Source organism: Podarcis filfolensis (genome assembly GCF_964270895.1).
Source record: "Podarcis filfolensis genome assembly, chromosome: 10".
Classification (NCBI taxonomy): domain Eukaryota; kingdom Metazoa; phylum Chordata; class Lepidosauria; order Squamata; family Lacertidae; genus Podarcis; species Podarcis filfolensis.
The window spans coordinates 66,825,319-66,843,030 of record NC_139612.1 but is presented as its reverse complement, the minus strand read 5'-3'; the positions used below and the strand labels follow the sequence as shown (position 1 = coordinate 66,843,030).

The 17,712-nt window shown below is 47.7% G+C and overlaps 1 protein-coding gene across 1 annotated transcript in view; it reads right to left on the bottom strand.

Moving 5' to 3' along the window:
• MKLN1 (muskelin 1) overlaps positions 1-17,712 on the bottom strand; it is a 95,914-nt gene that overhangs the window by 14,479 nt on the left and 63,723 nt on the right. Inside the window, exons 13-16 of the mRNA XM_083572735.1 lie at positions 13,241-13,388; positions 9,323-9,437; positions 7,534-7,673; positions 1,649-1,751 (exon numbers count right to left, since the gene is read on the bottom strand). Of these exons, the coding sequence (XP_083428861.1) occupies positions 1,649-1,751; positions 7,534-7,673; positions 9,323-9,437; positions 13,241-13,388 (506 nt within the window). The remainder of the gene's footprint in view (positions 1-1,648; positions 1,752-7,533; positions 7,674-9,322; positions 9,438-13,240; positions 13,389-17,712) is intronic.

The window sequence follows — 17,712 nt, the reverse complement described above, 5'->3', positions numbered from 1 at the left end:
GCCCATGTTTTGTTTTTTAATCGCCTGCATGTAGAAAACTAGTGTTGCAGGGAGAGGGCTAGACTGAACCTCTCTCTCCAGCATGTTCTTTCTCCATAAAGCATTGGAACACACACGCACACACACAGGGTGATTTTTTACAAGAAGTTGCCTCTCCGGAAGACTACATATCCCATAGACTTTTAATGTCAAAGCTGTGGCATTTATGCTGCACTACTCAACAAGGTTGCTAGAAAAGCAGGAGGCCCCAGCATGTTCCAAAAAGTTGGGACTCAAATCTTGCAGATATCACAGATCCAAGCTCCTCTTTCCTACCTGTAAAATGGGGGTTGTTGGCTCATGGTGAGGAGGAATGGAACTGCGAATAGAAAGCTGCTCCATGAGTTATGAAGAGCCACTCGCAACAAAGGAACAAGGAAGCTCGGGTGGCAAGCAGGAGAGGAAAAGGGGGAAAAACCGGCAGGAGTAACTGAACCGTCAAGTGCAGTTGACAGCAAGGATCAGACTCTAAGACTATGGTGCACCAGTGATTAAGAAGGCTACAGAAACCAGCAATTTAAAAATATATACAGTCATACCTCGGGTTACAGACGCTTCAGATTGCGTTTTTTCAGGTTACGGACCACCAAAATCCGGAAGTACCGGAATGGGTTACTTCCAGGTTTCGGTGGTTGTGCATGCACAGAAGCGCTAAATCACACTTAGCACATGCACAGAAGTGCCAAATCGCGACCCGTGCATGCGCAGACGCGCCACTGCAGGTTGCGGATGCTGCGGGCTGTGAACATGCATCCTGCACGGATCACGTTCACAACCCAAGCGTCCACTGTAGTGTGTTTTCAATGCATGCGACACATTGCAGATTAACAAAGAGGCCTTTCCGCCGTCAGGAGCTGAAGATGGAAAGAATAAAAAAATGTAAGGGCAAGAGATCTAGGACAAGCTACTTCAAAAGGAAGCCTTGATATATCAATCCATCCAAATGCAGAGCATATTTAGCTTTTCAGGAGATGGAACTGGGACACTCATCCAACATGCTAGCCAGGGCACCAAGGGGCTTTGGCCCTGAGCTGTTTTTGCATCTGCAGGCACAAATTTATGGAGGCAGCCAGGTCGCTCTGGGAACGCCGCAATATGAACCTTCCTACATCAATGGGAAGACTTATGGTCTGTGTGTGTGGTTTGGGAGCTGCATGGTCAGGGGGAAAACAATGCTGTCCAGGGTTGTAAAGACTGTGGAGAGAATAATTGGGTGCACTCTTCCCACCTTGGATCAAATCTATGCTTCCAGGTGCCATAAGAAAGCTGCAGAGATAGTGCGCACCCCGGAAATGATCTCTTTCAGCTTCTGCCTTCTGAAAGAAGGTACAAAGTTATAAAAACTAGGACTAGTCGCCTGAGAAACAGTTTCTATCTGGTTTTAAATGAAGTGTAAGGAGTCTCTATGGGAGTATATTGCATTTTAAAAATGGGGTATCAGGGTTTTTAGGGGGCTAACCAGGTTGGGATAGCAGGGATAGCAGGCTTGTTGGTTTTGAATGTCTTATGTAGATTTTTTCCCCTTTTCCAATTTCGTTGTTCTGTATGGGACAATGACAATAAAGATTATTGTTATCGAAAAAAGCTAGCCAATCTCCCCACCCCTTACCTCTTTTGTCTCCTCTGGGTCAGAGTGGTCTACGGTGACGAACAAGTCGTTCTGCAGGTATTTCAGGGCACTTAGCGGGTCTGTCTGGGCCTTCTCTTCAAACCTGGGGAGAGACATGCGAGGCAAAGGGTTTATAGTTTACAGATTGCTGGAGGCGGCTTAAGAGATCTTTCTTTCGAAAAGCTCGGCTGCTAAAAAGAAATAGCCTATCACCTACTTAAGTGATGCAAAGCTACCCGGGGTCATTTCTGCAAGGCTGCCTGATGAAAGCCTGAGCTCAGGCTCAGGCCTCCGTGCGAAACAGGGGCTCAAGTTTAAAGGTGTTTGGGAGAAGGCTAGATCAGGGGGGATTTACTTGGATTTTGGCTTGACTGAAGCAATATGAAACAGTAGGGGCAATCCAGTTCAAAACAAGGTGTCCCCCCCCTCCACCGCCCACTCCATAGTGCTTTCAAACTACTGAGGTTGCAAACAAAGCTTTCATCATTGCACCCGGAAAGGGTTCTTCTTTTGAGGGGAAGGAAATATAGCCAGAGATGTCAGTGTCAGCCTCTAAAATGGAATTATTTTATGGGCCATCTGTCCTTGTGTAAATTTAGCTACAGGAATGGTAAGACAACGCCAAGCCTCATCCTTAAGTCAGCTCAATTGGTTAGATAATACCCGGGTTGCAGGTTCGATCCCCATATAGGGCAGCTGCATATTTGTGCATTGCAGGGGGTTGGACTAGATGATCCTTAGAATCCGTTACAACTCTGCACAAGATACAATAGTAAAGGTAAAGGGACCCCTGACCATTAGGTCCAGTCATGACCGACTCTGGGGTTGTGGCGCTCATCTCGCTTTATTGGCCGAGGGAGCCGGCGTACAGCTTCCGGGTCATGTGGCCAGCATGACTAAGCCGCTTCTGACGAACCAGAGCAGCACACAGAAATGCCATTTACCTTCCCGCCAGAGTGGTACCTATTTATCTACTTGCACTTTGACGTGCTTTTGAACTGCTAGGTTGGCAGGAGCTGGGACCGAGCAACGGGAGCTCACCCCGTTGTGGAGATTCGAACCGCCAACCTTCTGATTGGCAAGTCCTAGGCTCTGTGGTTTAACCCACAGTGCCACCCGCGTTCCTCACAAGATACAGTAGCCATCTTCAAATATCTTAAGGCAGGCATAGGCAAACTCTGCCCTCCAGATGTTTTTGGACTACAACACCCATGATCCCTAGATAACAGGACCAGTGGGTTAGGGATGATGGGAATTGTAGTCCCAAAACATCTGGAGGGGCAAGTTTACTTGCACCTGTCTTAAGGGCTGTCACGTGGAAGATGGAGCAAGCTTGTTTTCTCCTGTTCTGGAAGGTTAGGATTCGAACCCATGGCTTCAAGTGACAAAAGAAAGGAGATTCCGACTAAACATGCGGCAAAACTTTCTGACAGTAAAAGCTGTTCAAGAGTGAAATAAGTCTCCCTCCGGGGGTTGTAGACTCTCCTTCCTTGGAGGTTTTTAAGCAGAGGTTGGATGGTCACCTGTCAGGGCTGCTTTAGCTGAGATTGCTGCATTGCAGGGGGTTGGACTAGATGACCCTCGGGGTCCCTTCCAACTCTTATGATTCTATGATGTCACAGGAAACCACTCATTGAGAAATGCTGTCTTCAGAAAGACACAGAAACCCCAAAATGCGTGAGACAAGCTCTCCGTGATTATTACTTGGTAAATAATAAATTACTGAACAAAATTTATATCCTGCCCACCCTGCAAGGAGCCCAGGAAGACAAGCATCCCCCACCCATTTTAATCTTGGCAACCCAGCATGCAAGGTTGGCCTTGGTCAGGGATGGGGAACCTGCAGTCCTCTGGATGTTACTGGACTCAACTCCAACATGGCTAAAGTTCAAGGATGATGGGAGACGGAGTCCAGAGACATCTGGGAGGGACGCAGGCTCCTGATCCTGCGATCAAGATACTGAACAAGTTTTAATCAGGATGCTTTGCAACAGCAATGTTTCCCTTAGAGGCAAGACAACAACAAGGCCACAACAGGGATTCGCTGTGGGGCAGCGAGAGGAAGATAGAATGCCGACCTCGATTCATTATTTTACTGGGTAGCTTCAGGTTTGCCTTGTTGTTGTACGAAGATTATGGTATTCATTTGTGTAACCGAAGCCACAGCAAAGAACAAAACACATAAAGCAGAATAAAATACATTATAGGGTTCGAATAACTACAAAAACCAGGCATTTTATCACATACGAGTTTGCTCCACTGAGGAATTTAACTTCTCATCCCCACAAACCTTGATCCTCAACATGCCTCTCCAAAGGCAAAACAGGCCATTTTTTCAGAGGTGATGGGGGGAACTGCCCTCTAATAATAATAATTTTAAAAGTGAATTGCTCTCTCAACTGGGAGATGTAGATCTTTGAACAAGGCTGCTCTAAAGTCTTTGCAAACTGGGCAAACCAGTAAGTAGTGGGGGAAAACTTCAGGCACTTTGCCTCTACACGGACAAGCACTTTTTTGCAAGGAATTGGGCGATAGCGTCCTTCAACTTATGGCAGAGTCTGAATGGGTAGTATGGAATACCAAGGGAAGAAGAAGAAGAGTTTGGATTTGATATCCCGCCTTTCACTCCCTTTAAGGAGTCTCAAAGCGGCTAACATTCTCCTTTCCCTTCCTCCCCCACAACAAACACTCTGTGAGGTGAGTGGGGCTGAGAGACTTCAGAGAAGTGTGACTGGCCCAAGGTCACCCAGCAGCTGCATGTGGAGGAGCGGGGAAGCAAACCCGGTTCACCAGATTACGAGTCCACTGCTCTTAACCACTACACCACACAGGCTCACATTTAGACAGGCAGGCAGCAGTGCAATCAAAAATCATGCTTTAAAACTAGGTCCTCAGCTGTTGCTGGACTACAAACCCCCATCATCCCTCGCTAACAGGACCAGTGCTCAGGGGTGATGGGAGCTGTAGTCCAACAAGAGCTGGCGACCCAAGTTCCAGAAATGCTGCTTAAAAATATGAGTTTCCACGTGGCGAGGGGCCACCTCGAAATCTAACAAGCTCAGAGGAGAGGCTATACATGTCAACAACTTGTAGTAATTCCCGATTCCGAAATCCAAGTGGCTCTAATGTTAACTTCTCCTTGAAAGCAGAAAGTACTAAAATGGGCCATATCCCCTTGTTGTTGACACACTACAAGATTCTTCCCTTCCTCCCCAGAAAAGAGCAGCAGCCTCAAACGACCACGTCCTGCTGGGCTTAATTTTACAATGGCAGCTATAGGCTCCCCACATCTGAATTCAGGCTTGCAACATGTGACATGTGTGAGTATAGATCATGGGAAAGTTTAGCTTTTCGAATGATGGGGCACAACGTAGAGAAAGAGAAAGGATTTATGAGAAAGAAAGGATCCCTCTCCCTACTAGCCAAGAAGAGGGCAGGTGGATTAGAGAGGAGATCGTTTCACTGAACTACGCTGGATTTCCACCCTATAAGCAAACAGTTACTAGGCAGGATAGCCATGTTCTCCCTCTGCTCTCGGAGGCAGTAGGCCTCCGAATAATACCAGAGGATGGGAATCCCAAGGAGGGAAGAGTGCTATTGCACTCAGGTCCTGCTTCCAGACTTCCCACAGGTATCTGGTTGGCCACTATGAGAAATGGATGCTGGACCAGAAAGGCATTCAGCTGCCATGCCTCCAGCGCTTCACTGCACATACGCATTGCAGCTGTGATCTTATCTGTTTTTAGCATTTTTATCCTGCTCTTCAGCCAAAAAAAGCTCCCAGAGCGCTATACAGATCATTTAAAGTCCAAGTCAGTCCCAGCCCCTCAGGCTTATAATCTAAAAGACACAGAGGGGGGAAAGGGGGGGTGGATGGGGGGGACCAAGCAAAGACAGGCACCAGTTAGAAAGTGTCAGGGAACTGCCATCGGAGCCAGAGGGAGAGGGAGGGCTCCAGAGGGATTCCGGAGAGCGTCCCGGGAGGGAGAGAAGCAGCCCATCTGCTGGGGAAGGAAATCAGCGTAGCACCAGTGGAGAAGGGGGGCAGATGGGGGAATCGGCAAGGTGGCTCCATGACTCCTCGCCAGAGACCAGCGGGGAGAGCACGGGTCCTCCGCTGCCCACACCCTCCTTGCGCAGAAGACTTCCGCGCAGGGAGAGTAGGCAGAGACTAGGCGTCAAAGAGCTTCTTTGCTGGAAGAAGTTCAAGAAACGCCCACTGACGGATTCTGCCAGCGATTGAGACAGCCACGGGTGAGTGGCTGTCCGGACAGAAAGAGTTCACCCAGGTAACCCAGCCAGGTGTGGCGCCAATTTACGCACGAGCAACCCCTAGAACCATTACAGAAAGTTATTCTAAGGGCTGGCTGGGATGGAAGCTGTCTCCCGATATGCCCCACAGAGGACCTTAAAGTCCATAAATAGCAACACCCTAGAGGTCCCGGGCCCTAAGGAAGTCAGATTAGCCTCAACCAGAGCCAGGGCCTTTTCAAGACTGGCTCCGGCCTGGTGGAACGCTCTGCCTCATGAGACCAGGGCCCTGCAGGATCTGATTTCTTTCCGCAGGGCCTGTAAGACAGAGTTGTTCCGCCCAGCCTTTGGCTTGGAATCAACTTGATCCTCTTCCCCTCTTTCCTTTTTTCCTTTCTCCTACTTGGGGACTTCCTTGGCTTTTTTTCTGGCCCACGTAGAACCAGTCTGGATAGTTGGCCTTGGTGAAGATTTGACGTCAAGAAGTTTTTGATTTGAGTTTCCATTGAAATGAGGCTGCATTTTAATGTTATATTTTAATCTTGTTTTTTAAGTTGTATTTTAATCAATTGTTTCATACCTGGTGTTAGCCGCCCTGAGCCCCGTCTTGGCTGGGGACGACGGAGTATAAATAAAACATTATTATTATTATTATTATTATTATTATTATTATTATTATTATTATTATTATTTAAGAGAGAAGCCTGCCAGCAGAGTCAAAGAAGTAGCCCTGTTCCCCTTCGCCTAATCCTTAAGGGGGGGGTCACCATCCAGGTGAGCCAGTGTCACTCTTTCCGTGGCAGCAACATTCATTTCTCAATGTTCTGTGGCTGATTCTTCCCCCTTGGCAGTTAGACAGCAGGTGTATCTGAGCAGTCTGGTGAAATTTCAGTGCTCAGGCGTGTCTCATCAACTGCAGCCATGTTCCACTGTTGTCGTCCCTCGTGTAAGTTGGGAAAGCAGTGCATCCTGAGTAGTCTGCTTCTTGAGATTCATTTTCCAACTGCTACTCTCGCTTCCAGCTGCAGACGTAAACAACCCATACCTTGAAGCTCATGCACACCACAAATGCAAATATTTTACTCCCAGGTAGCCCCTAGCTGCACTATCATTCTTGATGGCCGGGAGGAAAATGAACTGCATGGCTGTGTTGTGCATCCCTAGCCCACTGAAGCAACAATAAAACAAAACGGCAGTGCTTGAGTTTTCCTTCTGGAAAGGACCACAATGGCTGGGCAGCAGGACAGCAGTCATTCACCTATCATGGCTGGTAACCATTTACTTATAGGGGACAGCCTCCCTTGGGGTCGTGGAGAAATGGTGCACCTTTGCTGCAAAGGGGAGCTAAGACACAGGGAGCGCTGAGTTCCACAGAGCCAGTTCTATACCTGCCAACCATGTGCTTAGAGACCGTTGCTTTCAACTCTACAATTGTATGATTTTATGATTATGGGAACCTTTTCTAAAAAATACACACATTTTGATGACAATAGGAAGGAACCTTGAGCCCTATTAAAGCAACAAGGCTGAGCATTTTTTAAAAAATAATCGCATAGGGTTTCTGGCATACTCCCACACACTCTTGCTTCTTAATGCCAAGGGACTCGCTTCTGCAGTCTCTTGCAAGCCTGTACCTGTGCTTCCTAATTAGGTATTTGCAGTGGCGTAGAAGGTATTCTTTCGAAGGCCGGCAAAGCTTCAGGGACCAGAAATCATCCAGCCGCATCTTTGGAGAACAGGATTTGCCTGGATTCCCTCCAAACAAATAATGGACCTTGAAAGACAAGAATTGAGATGTCGAGTCATAAACGCCAGCGTGGTTCAATCAAGACGGCTGGGTGAGCCAGCCCAACCTTTGATGTGCTCCCCCCCCCAAAGGAGCTCCACCTGAGCAGCTGCTTGGGGGACGAGGGGTGGGGTGATGCGTGCCCAGGTTGTTGGGTTTATCCCGCATGCCTCTTGCGTTCCCCTCAAGGTGCAGAGAAGTAAAACCGCAACTGCTCTGAATCACCTACTTTGTGGTAAAGCGGTATAAAGGACAATGCAGCGTATAGGAAGCACGCGCAGACACAAACCCTCTGTTCAACTATTTCTGGCAAACCACCACTGGTCAAATGAGAAACTATACAGCAAGCTCGGCAGTAAGAAAGAGATAAACTGCAATGAGTTCAATGAAAAGAGAGATGACTGTAGACCCAGTAAAGGTAAAGGGACCCCTGACCATTAGGTCCAGTCGTGACCGACTATGGGGTTGCAGCGCTCATCTCGCTTTATTGGCCAAGGGAGCCGGCGTACAGCTTCCGGGTCATGTGGCCAGCATGACTAAGCCGCTTCTGGCGAACCAGAGCAGCGCACGGAAACGCCGTTTACCTTCCCGCCGAAGCGGTACCTATTTATCTACTTGCACTTTGACGTGCTTTTGAACTGCTAGGTTGGCAGGAGCTGGGACTGAGCAACGGGAGCTTACCCCGTTGCGGGGATTCGAACCGCCGACCTTCTGATCGGCAAGTCCTAGGCTCTGTGGTTTGACCAACAGCGCCACCCGCGTCCCTGTAGACCCAATACATACGCTGAAAATCATTATGCCAATGAATCGGATATGAAACCAGCTGCTGGATTCTGGGGCCCCAGTCACGTGACGTGCTCACCTGTCCTCTAGGGGGAACACATGTATCAAAAGGCCCACATAGGGCTTGAACTCAATCCTCAGCCCCCTGGTGGCCATTATATTTGGCCTGGCTTCCCAGAGACAAGCCAGGCATCAATAGGCAGGACTTACTTTATAAGAAGAGTGAGGGGGACACTTTTGGTCCATGGCACAGCTCATCCACACGTATGCACTGGCCTGATGCCCACCTCACCACCCCCCGGAGCTCCAGGCCACCAGCAGCACAGAGAAAGAAGGGCATGCTCCGATGCATCAAAATGGAGCCCAGTTTTGCTCCTCTTGGTGCCATGATGCCACCTTATCCTGCACTCGATGCTTGCTTTGCAAATGTATGTTTATGCATGCAGAGAAAAGGGGCAAGGAAGGGTTACTTTAGGTGTGCTGTTTAATTTGGGTGTGTTTGCCTGCACCTGTAGCTAGTTAAACATGTGAGAATGAGTCAGCAATCATGTGAGAATGACTCGGCACAATCTACATTATAAAGGCTATTGCATTTAAGGCAAGTTCGCTCTGGGCCAAAGCGCAGTATGTATGCTGGAATGAGGCTCTAGGCTGTATCTACAACTGTATGCTTTATGTATGTTCCTAGAACTGAATTATTGCCAGTAAAGCAACTGACTCTTCTTAGAAGTGTTGGGCGTTTCTCTGGTCTTTTGCACATTCCGTTGGCACTGGGATGTGCACCCTTGCAAATGCCCCTATATACTTAGAGCATGGTTGGCCCCGATTCCCACCCTGTGTCCAGATGGGCTTACCTTGTGCAATTCATCATACACAAGCTGGTGTGCAAAACGCGGGCAGGGCTCTTCCTCTTGAAGGCTTTTGCTTGGATTCTCTTTGGCGGCCTGGTCGTTCTTGTAGACACAAGACCTGCAATACAATATGAGATGAAGCGATTCAGAGTTGCCAGGCATCAACTCATGGCTAGCTGGCACCTGTTTAGCAGCGGCTTGCACCACCGCCGCCATCAGGATTCAAACTACCTATTTGCCAAATAAAGACTACCTGGGTGCTGTCATCTACCCCTCTCTAATAAACTTGCAGCCTTTATAAGCACTCGTTTTTTAAAAAAGAAGCTGCTCTGAGAAATGAAAGGAGCTATTGTGAACCGCAATGAACAAGAGCCAGAATACCAAAGAACGATGCCAGGATGGTTCTCAGGCAAGAGGAAGAGAAGTGGTGCCTATCCATGCTTATTAGGCATGATAACTAAATGGAACTTCAGAAGCAGAATTGCAGAATACAGTCGTACCTTGGTTTTCGAACAGCCTAGTTCTTGAATGTTTTGGCTCCTGAACAATCAAAACCCGGAAATGAGTGTTCTGGTTTTCGAATGTTCTTTTGGAAGCAGAGCGTCCAACAGGGCTTCCAATTGGTTGCAGGAACGCTTTGGTTTTCGAACGTTTTGGAAGTCGAACGGACTTCCGGAATGGATTCAGTTCGAATTCCAAGGTACAACTGTACCTCCGAAATATCATTTGTTAGTTGCAAGCAACAGGGAGGGCTGCAAACTTCGCACACTGCTCATGGGCCTCGTCTGAAGAATAATAGTTGGCCAGTGTTGGAAACGAAATGCTAGAGTAGGTGAGCATGGATCAGGGCTGGAGAACCTGTGGCTGACTAGATGCTGCTGGACTCCAACTCCCGCAGTCCTGATTGTTGGCCATGCTGGCTAGGGATAATGGAAGCCCAGCAAGAGCTGGAGATCCTCAGGTTGACCAGCCCTGGAAGAGAACGTTAAATGGCTAGGAAGTGTCAGAGGATGCTAATCTATATAGCACAACTCTACTGACTCCCTGCATGCCCATCTTCACTTTTCTCACACACACACACAACCCCCTGCACTTTGAATGGCCTTTATCTGTCAAGGTAACACCTTAAGCTTCCCCTTGCTGACTCCTCCTGCGCTTCCAGGTATCCCTACTCATCACTACTGGGAACAATTCCTGCCCTTCCCGCCCCTCCCACGTTGTAGGCTTGCCCATATGCTTCAACACATTTTAATGCCACTCGCCGGTTTAACAAAAGGGCAGCTCTTTAACAGTGGTAAGAATGCTGCACGCAGCAGAACCGTAAAATGCAAGCAAGGAAAAAACAGTAGCGCTGCATAAAAACTCATCTCAGTAAATCCAGCTTAGACCTGCTGGAAAACCTGTGTGAGTCAACAGGCACCTTGAACACATAAACTTCAGTCCCAAATGAGCCTTTCTGCATACAGAATTCCACATGGAAGGGGTCACATCTGAAAAGCCACCCCCTTCTCTCCCAGTCACTGTCCATCTTATTCAGAGAAGGGTCTGTCTGCACTATGATGACTGTTCTTCCTCTGATCATCCTTTAAGATACCCAGTTCCCAGCCCATTCAGGGCTCTAAAAAGAAGAGAGGTTCTTGTTTTCCAGGTCGCCTTCAAAAGCAGCTCCACATTCAGTGCCTTACAGTGTTCTATATTGGAGATTATCAGAGCATAGATGGCCTCTGCATCACTTCCAAGCAAGGCCTACCATGGTTTTAGCACTGACTATTAATCATGTAAGGAAACTGGTTTATTATTATTTAATCTTTGTTAACATGTATAATATATACATGGAGCAATTCCAAATACCCAACAGCACCTACGCTCCCCTTTCAGAGGCCGCTGGTGAACCAGACACCACGGCAAAAATGTCCCCGTTAAACATTCCCTACAGGAAAATTGGCCCTTAACTGCCCGGCATTCGTAACTCCTTTCGCCAGCGCCGTCCCCTTCAAGTTTTTCTCAGCAACCCATGAGCACCAGAACATTTTCCCCCTTCTCAAAAAGTGCCGAGATGCTCGGCATTCCTGATGCTATGCCAGAATCCACACAGACAATATGCAAAGTCCTGGTCTTGCAACAGAAACTATCTGGGAGGCACATTCCAAGCCACAAAAGCACAAGTCTGGATTAAGACATCCAGAACAAATGCCACCAGCGGGTTCTGTTCAGAAATGCCCCCAATACAGGCGTCCAAACAAAGGGAAAGAATTGAGGAATTAGGAGAACTTGGGTTTGCCTGCTCCTTGGTCACTGTGTGATGGGCCTCACATCCAGACAGGAACCTACATGCTCAGAGACTAAAGGCACAGAGGCCCCAAATTCCCAACCAGTTCACAACAAAACCAGAGGGAAAATGCTGTGTGGCTTGGACCCACACACCTCTGGCGCTACACACACAGGCTGTGATGCTAAAGCTTTACCCAAAAGCACAGGTGACGTGTGTGTATGCGTGCTGGCAAGCTGTGACACTCCCATCCCTCCCCCTGAGTAGGTCTAAGAAAGCAGCCCTGCTGGATAGGACCAAAGGCCCATCTAAGGCAGCATCCTATTCTCAGTGGCCAATGAAAGTCCCCAAGCAGAACCATAGAATTGTAGCGATGGAAGGGACTATGTGGGTCATCTAGTCCAGCCCCCTGCAATACAGTAATTTTTCGCCCAAGCCGGGGCTCGAACCCATGACCCTGAGATTAAAAGTCTCACGCTTCACCGACTGACCTATCACAGCTGCTGTTTGTGATATTCTTTCTGACAGCGGCAGTAGATTAGTTAGCATTCATGTTACAAGTTAACAGCTGATGCTATGTGAATACAGTCATATCTTGGTTATCGAACACCTTAGTATTTGTCCGTTTTGGCTCCCGGACGTTGAAAACCCAGAAGTGTGTGTTCTGGTTTTCAAACGTTTTTCAGAAGCCGAACATTCAACGCAGCTTCCGCTTGAGTGCAAGAAGCTCCTGCAGCCAATCAGAAGCCTTGGTTTTCGAATGATTTCGGGAGTCAAACAGACTCCTGGAACAGATTAAGTTCAAGAACCAAGGTTCCACTGTACTAAAAGTAATTGTTCCCGGCCACATTTTGAAAAGCATTCACTCCTTTTTGATCGTCTCATCAGGGTAGCTGTTGGAAGGCTGAATTTTCATGACCATCAGCTCTTCCTCCATGCATTTTTTTCTAGAAGAAGAAGAGTTTGGAGTTTGGATTTGATATCCCGCTTTATCACTACCCGAAGGAGTCTCAAAGCGGCTCACAATCTCCTTTCCCTTCCTCCCCCACAACAAACACTCTGTGAGGTGAGTGGGGTTAAGAGACTTCAGAGAAGTGTGACTGGCCCAAGGTCACCCAGCAGCTGCATGTGGAGGAGCGGGGAAGCGAACCCGGTTCACCAGATTACGAGTCCACCGCTCTTAACCACTGGCTCTCACTCCTCTAAAACCTCTACTTTGTATGAAGAGAAAGTGCTGAAGAACACTAGGAAGTGCAAATGAACCTGTTCCTGGTGCACGTTTACAAATATATGCAAAACCAGACTTTTACTGGGTCTCTTGTCTGCAAGACTGAGAGCAGCTTATGGGGTAGATATGGGACACTGCTTCCCTGCCAAGATGGCAGGAAAATCACAGGACCTGAAGAGACCCAAAGAAGCTACTCCAAAGGATCTGCAAGGATCTGCTGTTTCTTTCCAGGGAAGTAACTAATGGCAGTGATGTTTGAGGAGTGTGGACAAAATGCCACTTTCTCAGGCCTGGGTTTAAAAAACCCGGGATCGCGTCCGCTTACATGTGGCTACAGGAATACACACACTTTGTGAATTAACATGAAGAGGCAAATATTATTTCACTGCAGGAGGAGGGCGGAGGGGAATCTTCTGCCACTCACCAGCTGTTCCGTACAATGTCATAAATCCAGAAGGAATTCCGAACATTCTCTTCCCTTTTCTCCTTGTCTTTGCTAAGTCCAGACAACACATGGATTTCGTTCAGTTCTGGGTCGATGGTAGCTCTTTGGGTGAAGCCGGTCATTGGGACTGTTGGTTGCAGGGAGAGAAGAGCAAAGCGACACAGTCAGTGTACGGCGGTAGCTGCTGGTGGCGTCTTGCTAAACACGGCTATTTGAACTGCAGAAAATGAACCACTAGATGGCAGGAAAATCACAGGACCTGAAGAGACCCAAAGAAGCTACTCCAAATTTCTTGCCCTAGTGCAGGATCGACAAACCCTCCAGATCGAGCCACAAAACCTTTTGCAACCCAGCCAGCTGTGCCTTCGTTAAATTTTGCGAAAGTAATTTCTTTTAGGACTAATTTTACTGCATCTGCTCTTTTTAAATTCATGCTTATCAAAGTCAATTAGTGTGAGACAGGGTGCTAAATGGAGCTTGGAACGACGGATGGCATTGCTTTAAACTTCACAGCAAAGCTTTAAAAAGTTCAGAAACAATCCAGGAATGCAATTCTTATTCCAAAATCAATATGCATCCCAAAGGCACAGGTATGGACTTTTTGCACATCCTTTCCCATGCACCAGACACCGACTGCATGAAGATTTCCTATTTTATCAAGAGTCATTTCTTCCCTCCCTCCACCCCCCCAAACAACACAATCTCTTCCATCCCCACCGTCAGATCTACTCCTCCTGGAATGGAAATTGACTGGAACAACACAATTTCATGGTTGGGTTAATCTCCAGGACCCTTATGTCTCAGTGAACAGGAAAGCGGAGGGCAGAATGTTTTGGGTGAAATGGGAAACTACAGTTGATTAGGGATTTCCACATCGCATCCAGGCCTGCCAGAAAGGGGGAAGGAAGTGGCCACACATTCCGCCACAAGGCTCACATACGCGGTCATCAGAACATGGCCATTGGCCTTAGAAATCTTGGCCTCGCTGGCATGCTGTTCACTGTACTATTCCTCCACCACCACCACCCCCAAAAAAACCTGAACAGGTATTTAAAAGGAAAGGTCCCTCTTGCAATAATTCTCATAAAAACCACAAAAGGGGCATACCAAAGCTGCCCCCACCTCCACTTCCGCTTTCCCTGCAGAGGATTACTGGAGGTTTCTCTTTAATTCCCATAAAAGCATAATCAAATAATTGGCCGCTCCCGTTGTTTGTTGGGCAAGTCCCTGCTCCTGTTTCCCTGGGCAACCAGGCTTTCAGCAGGCATGTGTGACCAGCACGTGATCTCTGTGTGCTGGTTCTGTTTTTCTCTCCCCCTCCTTCTGGATCAGCTTACAGGCATTGTTTGGGGTGAGGTGCGAGGTGGGGGCCGGAGGAGAAACGCCCGGGAGAAAGTACCTGGTTATCCGAGGCACGTTGCTCAGAAAAGACACGGCTTGCAGACGCCGCCAAATCACACAACTTAACACTTTGAAAGCCACCTGCAAGAAGGCAATTTTGTGCACAGGGGGGCCCTTCCCAAGGAGCGAAAATTCGGTCTGCGGATAATCTTGGTTTACGGCCGTTTCTATGCAAAGGAGCACAGCGTGCAAGCAGCCAAGCTCTGCTGGTTGCTGCTGTTTTTCCTCCTCTTAAGAGCAGGGGAAACATTGCACCGTGACTAAGCAGTTCTAGACGATGCTCGGCTCCCCCACAAAACAAGAGAAAGCAGCACGTGGCCCGTCGGAGGGAGAGAACAATCCTCATCCAAACCCATCTGCCTTCCATTTGGTTCAAATTCGCTACCTCATTAGCACGGCAGTGGAAAACAGGGTTATCCCCCTGAGCTTTTTGGGATCCAAGAAAAGCATTAAAAAACTGGCATGGCCCAAGGCCGGCGTCCGAAACAAGGGATGCGTCCGGATGCTGCAAAGAAAGGGGCTTTAAGCTGTTCTCAACTTTTGGTATGTTGCATTTATCCCTGGTTTAAGACCGAACTAGAAGGGTCAGTAAAAGACCTGTGACTAGACCGTAGCTGTAAATGTTTCCCTCTTTTTAAGGGAAATTCCCTTATTCCGAATAGGATTCCTCGCAAGAAAAGGGAAAAGTTGACAGCTATGAACTAGACCTCCCAGGGTTTTCAAGGGTGTTAAAAACAGCAGCCATAGGATGCGGTACAATTCGGTCAAGGCTGAACTAGAGATGCAGACTGGATAGGAAAATCTTCTTTTCAGTAAAGGATGTTTTTAACGGTTCTCGGCCTTCACACATTGGGCTTTTCCCCCGAATCTGACCATTAGTTCCATCTAGCTTAGTACTGCCTACACTGACTGGCAGCAAGTCCCCGGGGTTTCAGATGAGGGGCTCTCCCAACCGTAGCTGGAGATGCAGGGGACTGAACCTGCGACCTTATGAATGAATAAATGGGAGCTACAGCCAATCCGTGCCGCTGCACTATGGCTGCCCTGAAAAAAGGTAGTTTCATCCTTTTCTGAAAACCATCAAAAGTAGTGGCGACCGTCACCATATTGTGGAAGCTAATTCTGTAACTCCAGTGTTATGTGAAGGCTTCCTTTTGTCCATCAAGGATTTCCTGCTAACCAATTTCATTCAGTGACCCTGGGAGTTTTAGCGTTATGGAAGGAAAAAGAGGGGGGGGGAGTCTGTCCACTTCCTCTGCCCCATGCGTAGTTTTATCAAAACAAGTTTTACAGAGCCAAGCAGCCAGCAAATAGCCGGATGGCAAAAGCAAACACAGCCAGTTACACACAGCATGTTGGGTGGGAGTTAAACTTTGCCTCGAGAAACGTAGCTCAGAGTTCACAGGAGGACTTTAGGAAGTTGTTTAGAGAGAGTGTGACAAAGTGGAGTATGACGCATGGGCCATGTGGGCTGGGGCATATCAAAACAGCACAATGGATGGGCATTCCTTCTTGCTTTTAAATGGACACCTCCTCTTTGCAGGACAATCAATCTCTTGCCAGAGACAGGAAAGGGGGCCCTCCCACACACCGCAGCATCTCAGATTAAATGTTACTGTAAATCAAGCGTTTTCTCCCTTTTAGCAAAAGCACACATTGAATTTTATAAACAAAGAAGGATCACATAAAAAAAAAATGCCAGAAGAGTAGCCCTAAGGAATAAAAACTATTCTGTAACAGCAGGCAAATTAAAGAGCATTATTTGCAAAGAGTAACAGCTTAGGAATCAGCCTGGAAGTGATTTCAAAATGCACCCACTGCTATGAAATCCCTGCCCCAAGTGGGCATCTGAACAGATTCCCAGAGGAAGAGTACCCCCAGTCACCTTGGAATCACAGCACAATCTATTTGTGTATCTATCTATCTATAATTTTTATTGAAGATTCTCTTGGTTTATTCTAGGCCCAGGGCTCCAATTTAATTACCCCACATGCAGACCATAAGCAAGCCCATTTCTTGCACCAACATACTTAACAGGGAGAACATTTTAAAAAGCTACTACTCCCTGCACATGCCAATACTGAGTATTTATTTAGTATTAATGTTTTATTGAAAAGTTATCTATTATAAAGAAATAAAGTGATACAGTGGCCCCTTGGGTTATGTACATACGTTGCCGCGAAAGCGGCAAACCCGGAAGTATTTTTTCGGGTTTCGCCACTCACGCATGCGCAGAAGCGCTCTATCGCGCCGCGCACATGCACAGAAGCGGCGCCTCTGGTTACAGATTTTGCAGGGTGCGCACAGACCCCCAGAATGGATTAAATCCGTATCCAAAGGGTCTACTGTACAAAGAAGAAGAAAATAAAAATTAAAAGGCACAAAAATGTGTAGAGAACAAAAAAATTGTATACAAAAAATACCCTAACCCATGCATTCTTTTATAAGTTTGTGCCGATTGGAAGGTTGGTGGTTCAAATCCCCGCGACGGGGTGAGCTCCCGTTGCTCGGTCCCAGCTCCTGCCCACCTAGCAGTTCAAAAGCACATCAAAGTGCAAGTAGATAAATAGGTACCACTCCGGTGGGAAGGTAAACAGCGTTTCCGTGCGCTGCTCTGGTTTGCCAGAAGCGGCTTGGTCAAGCTGGCCCCATGACCCGGAAGCTCCCTCGGCCAGTAAAGCGAGATGAGCGCCACAACTCCAGAGTCAGCCATGACTGGACCTAATGGTCAGGGGTCCCTTTACCCTTTACCTTTACCCACTGGCCACATGACCCGGAAGCTGTCTGCGGACAAACACTGGCTCCCTTGGCCTATAGAGTGAGATGAGTGCCACAACCCCAGAGTCGTCCACAACTGGACCTAACAGTCAGGGGTACCTTTACCTTTTGTTTAAACTCATTCTAAATACTGTCATATTTATCCAAAGCAAGTCAACGTCTGTAAGCAATCTGTCCGTAAGTTGCGAGTGTTATGATATTGTCGATCCATTTATTAAAGGGGATTATATATTTATTATTCTGGTTCATTTATATAAGTCTCAGCTACCATT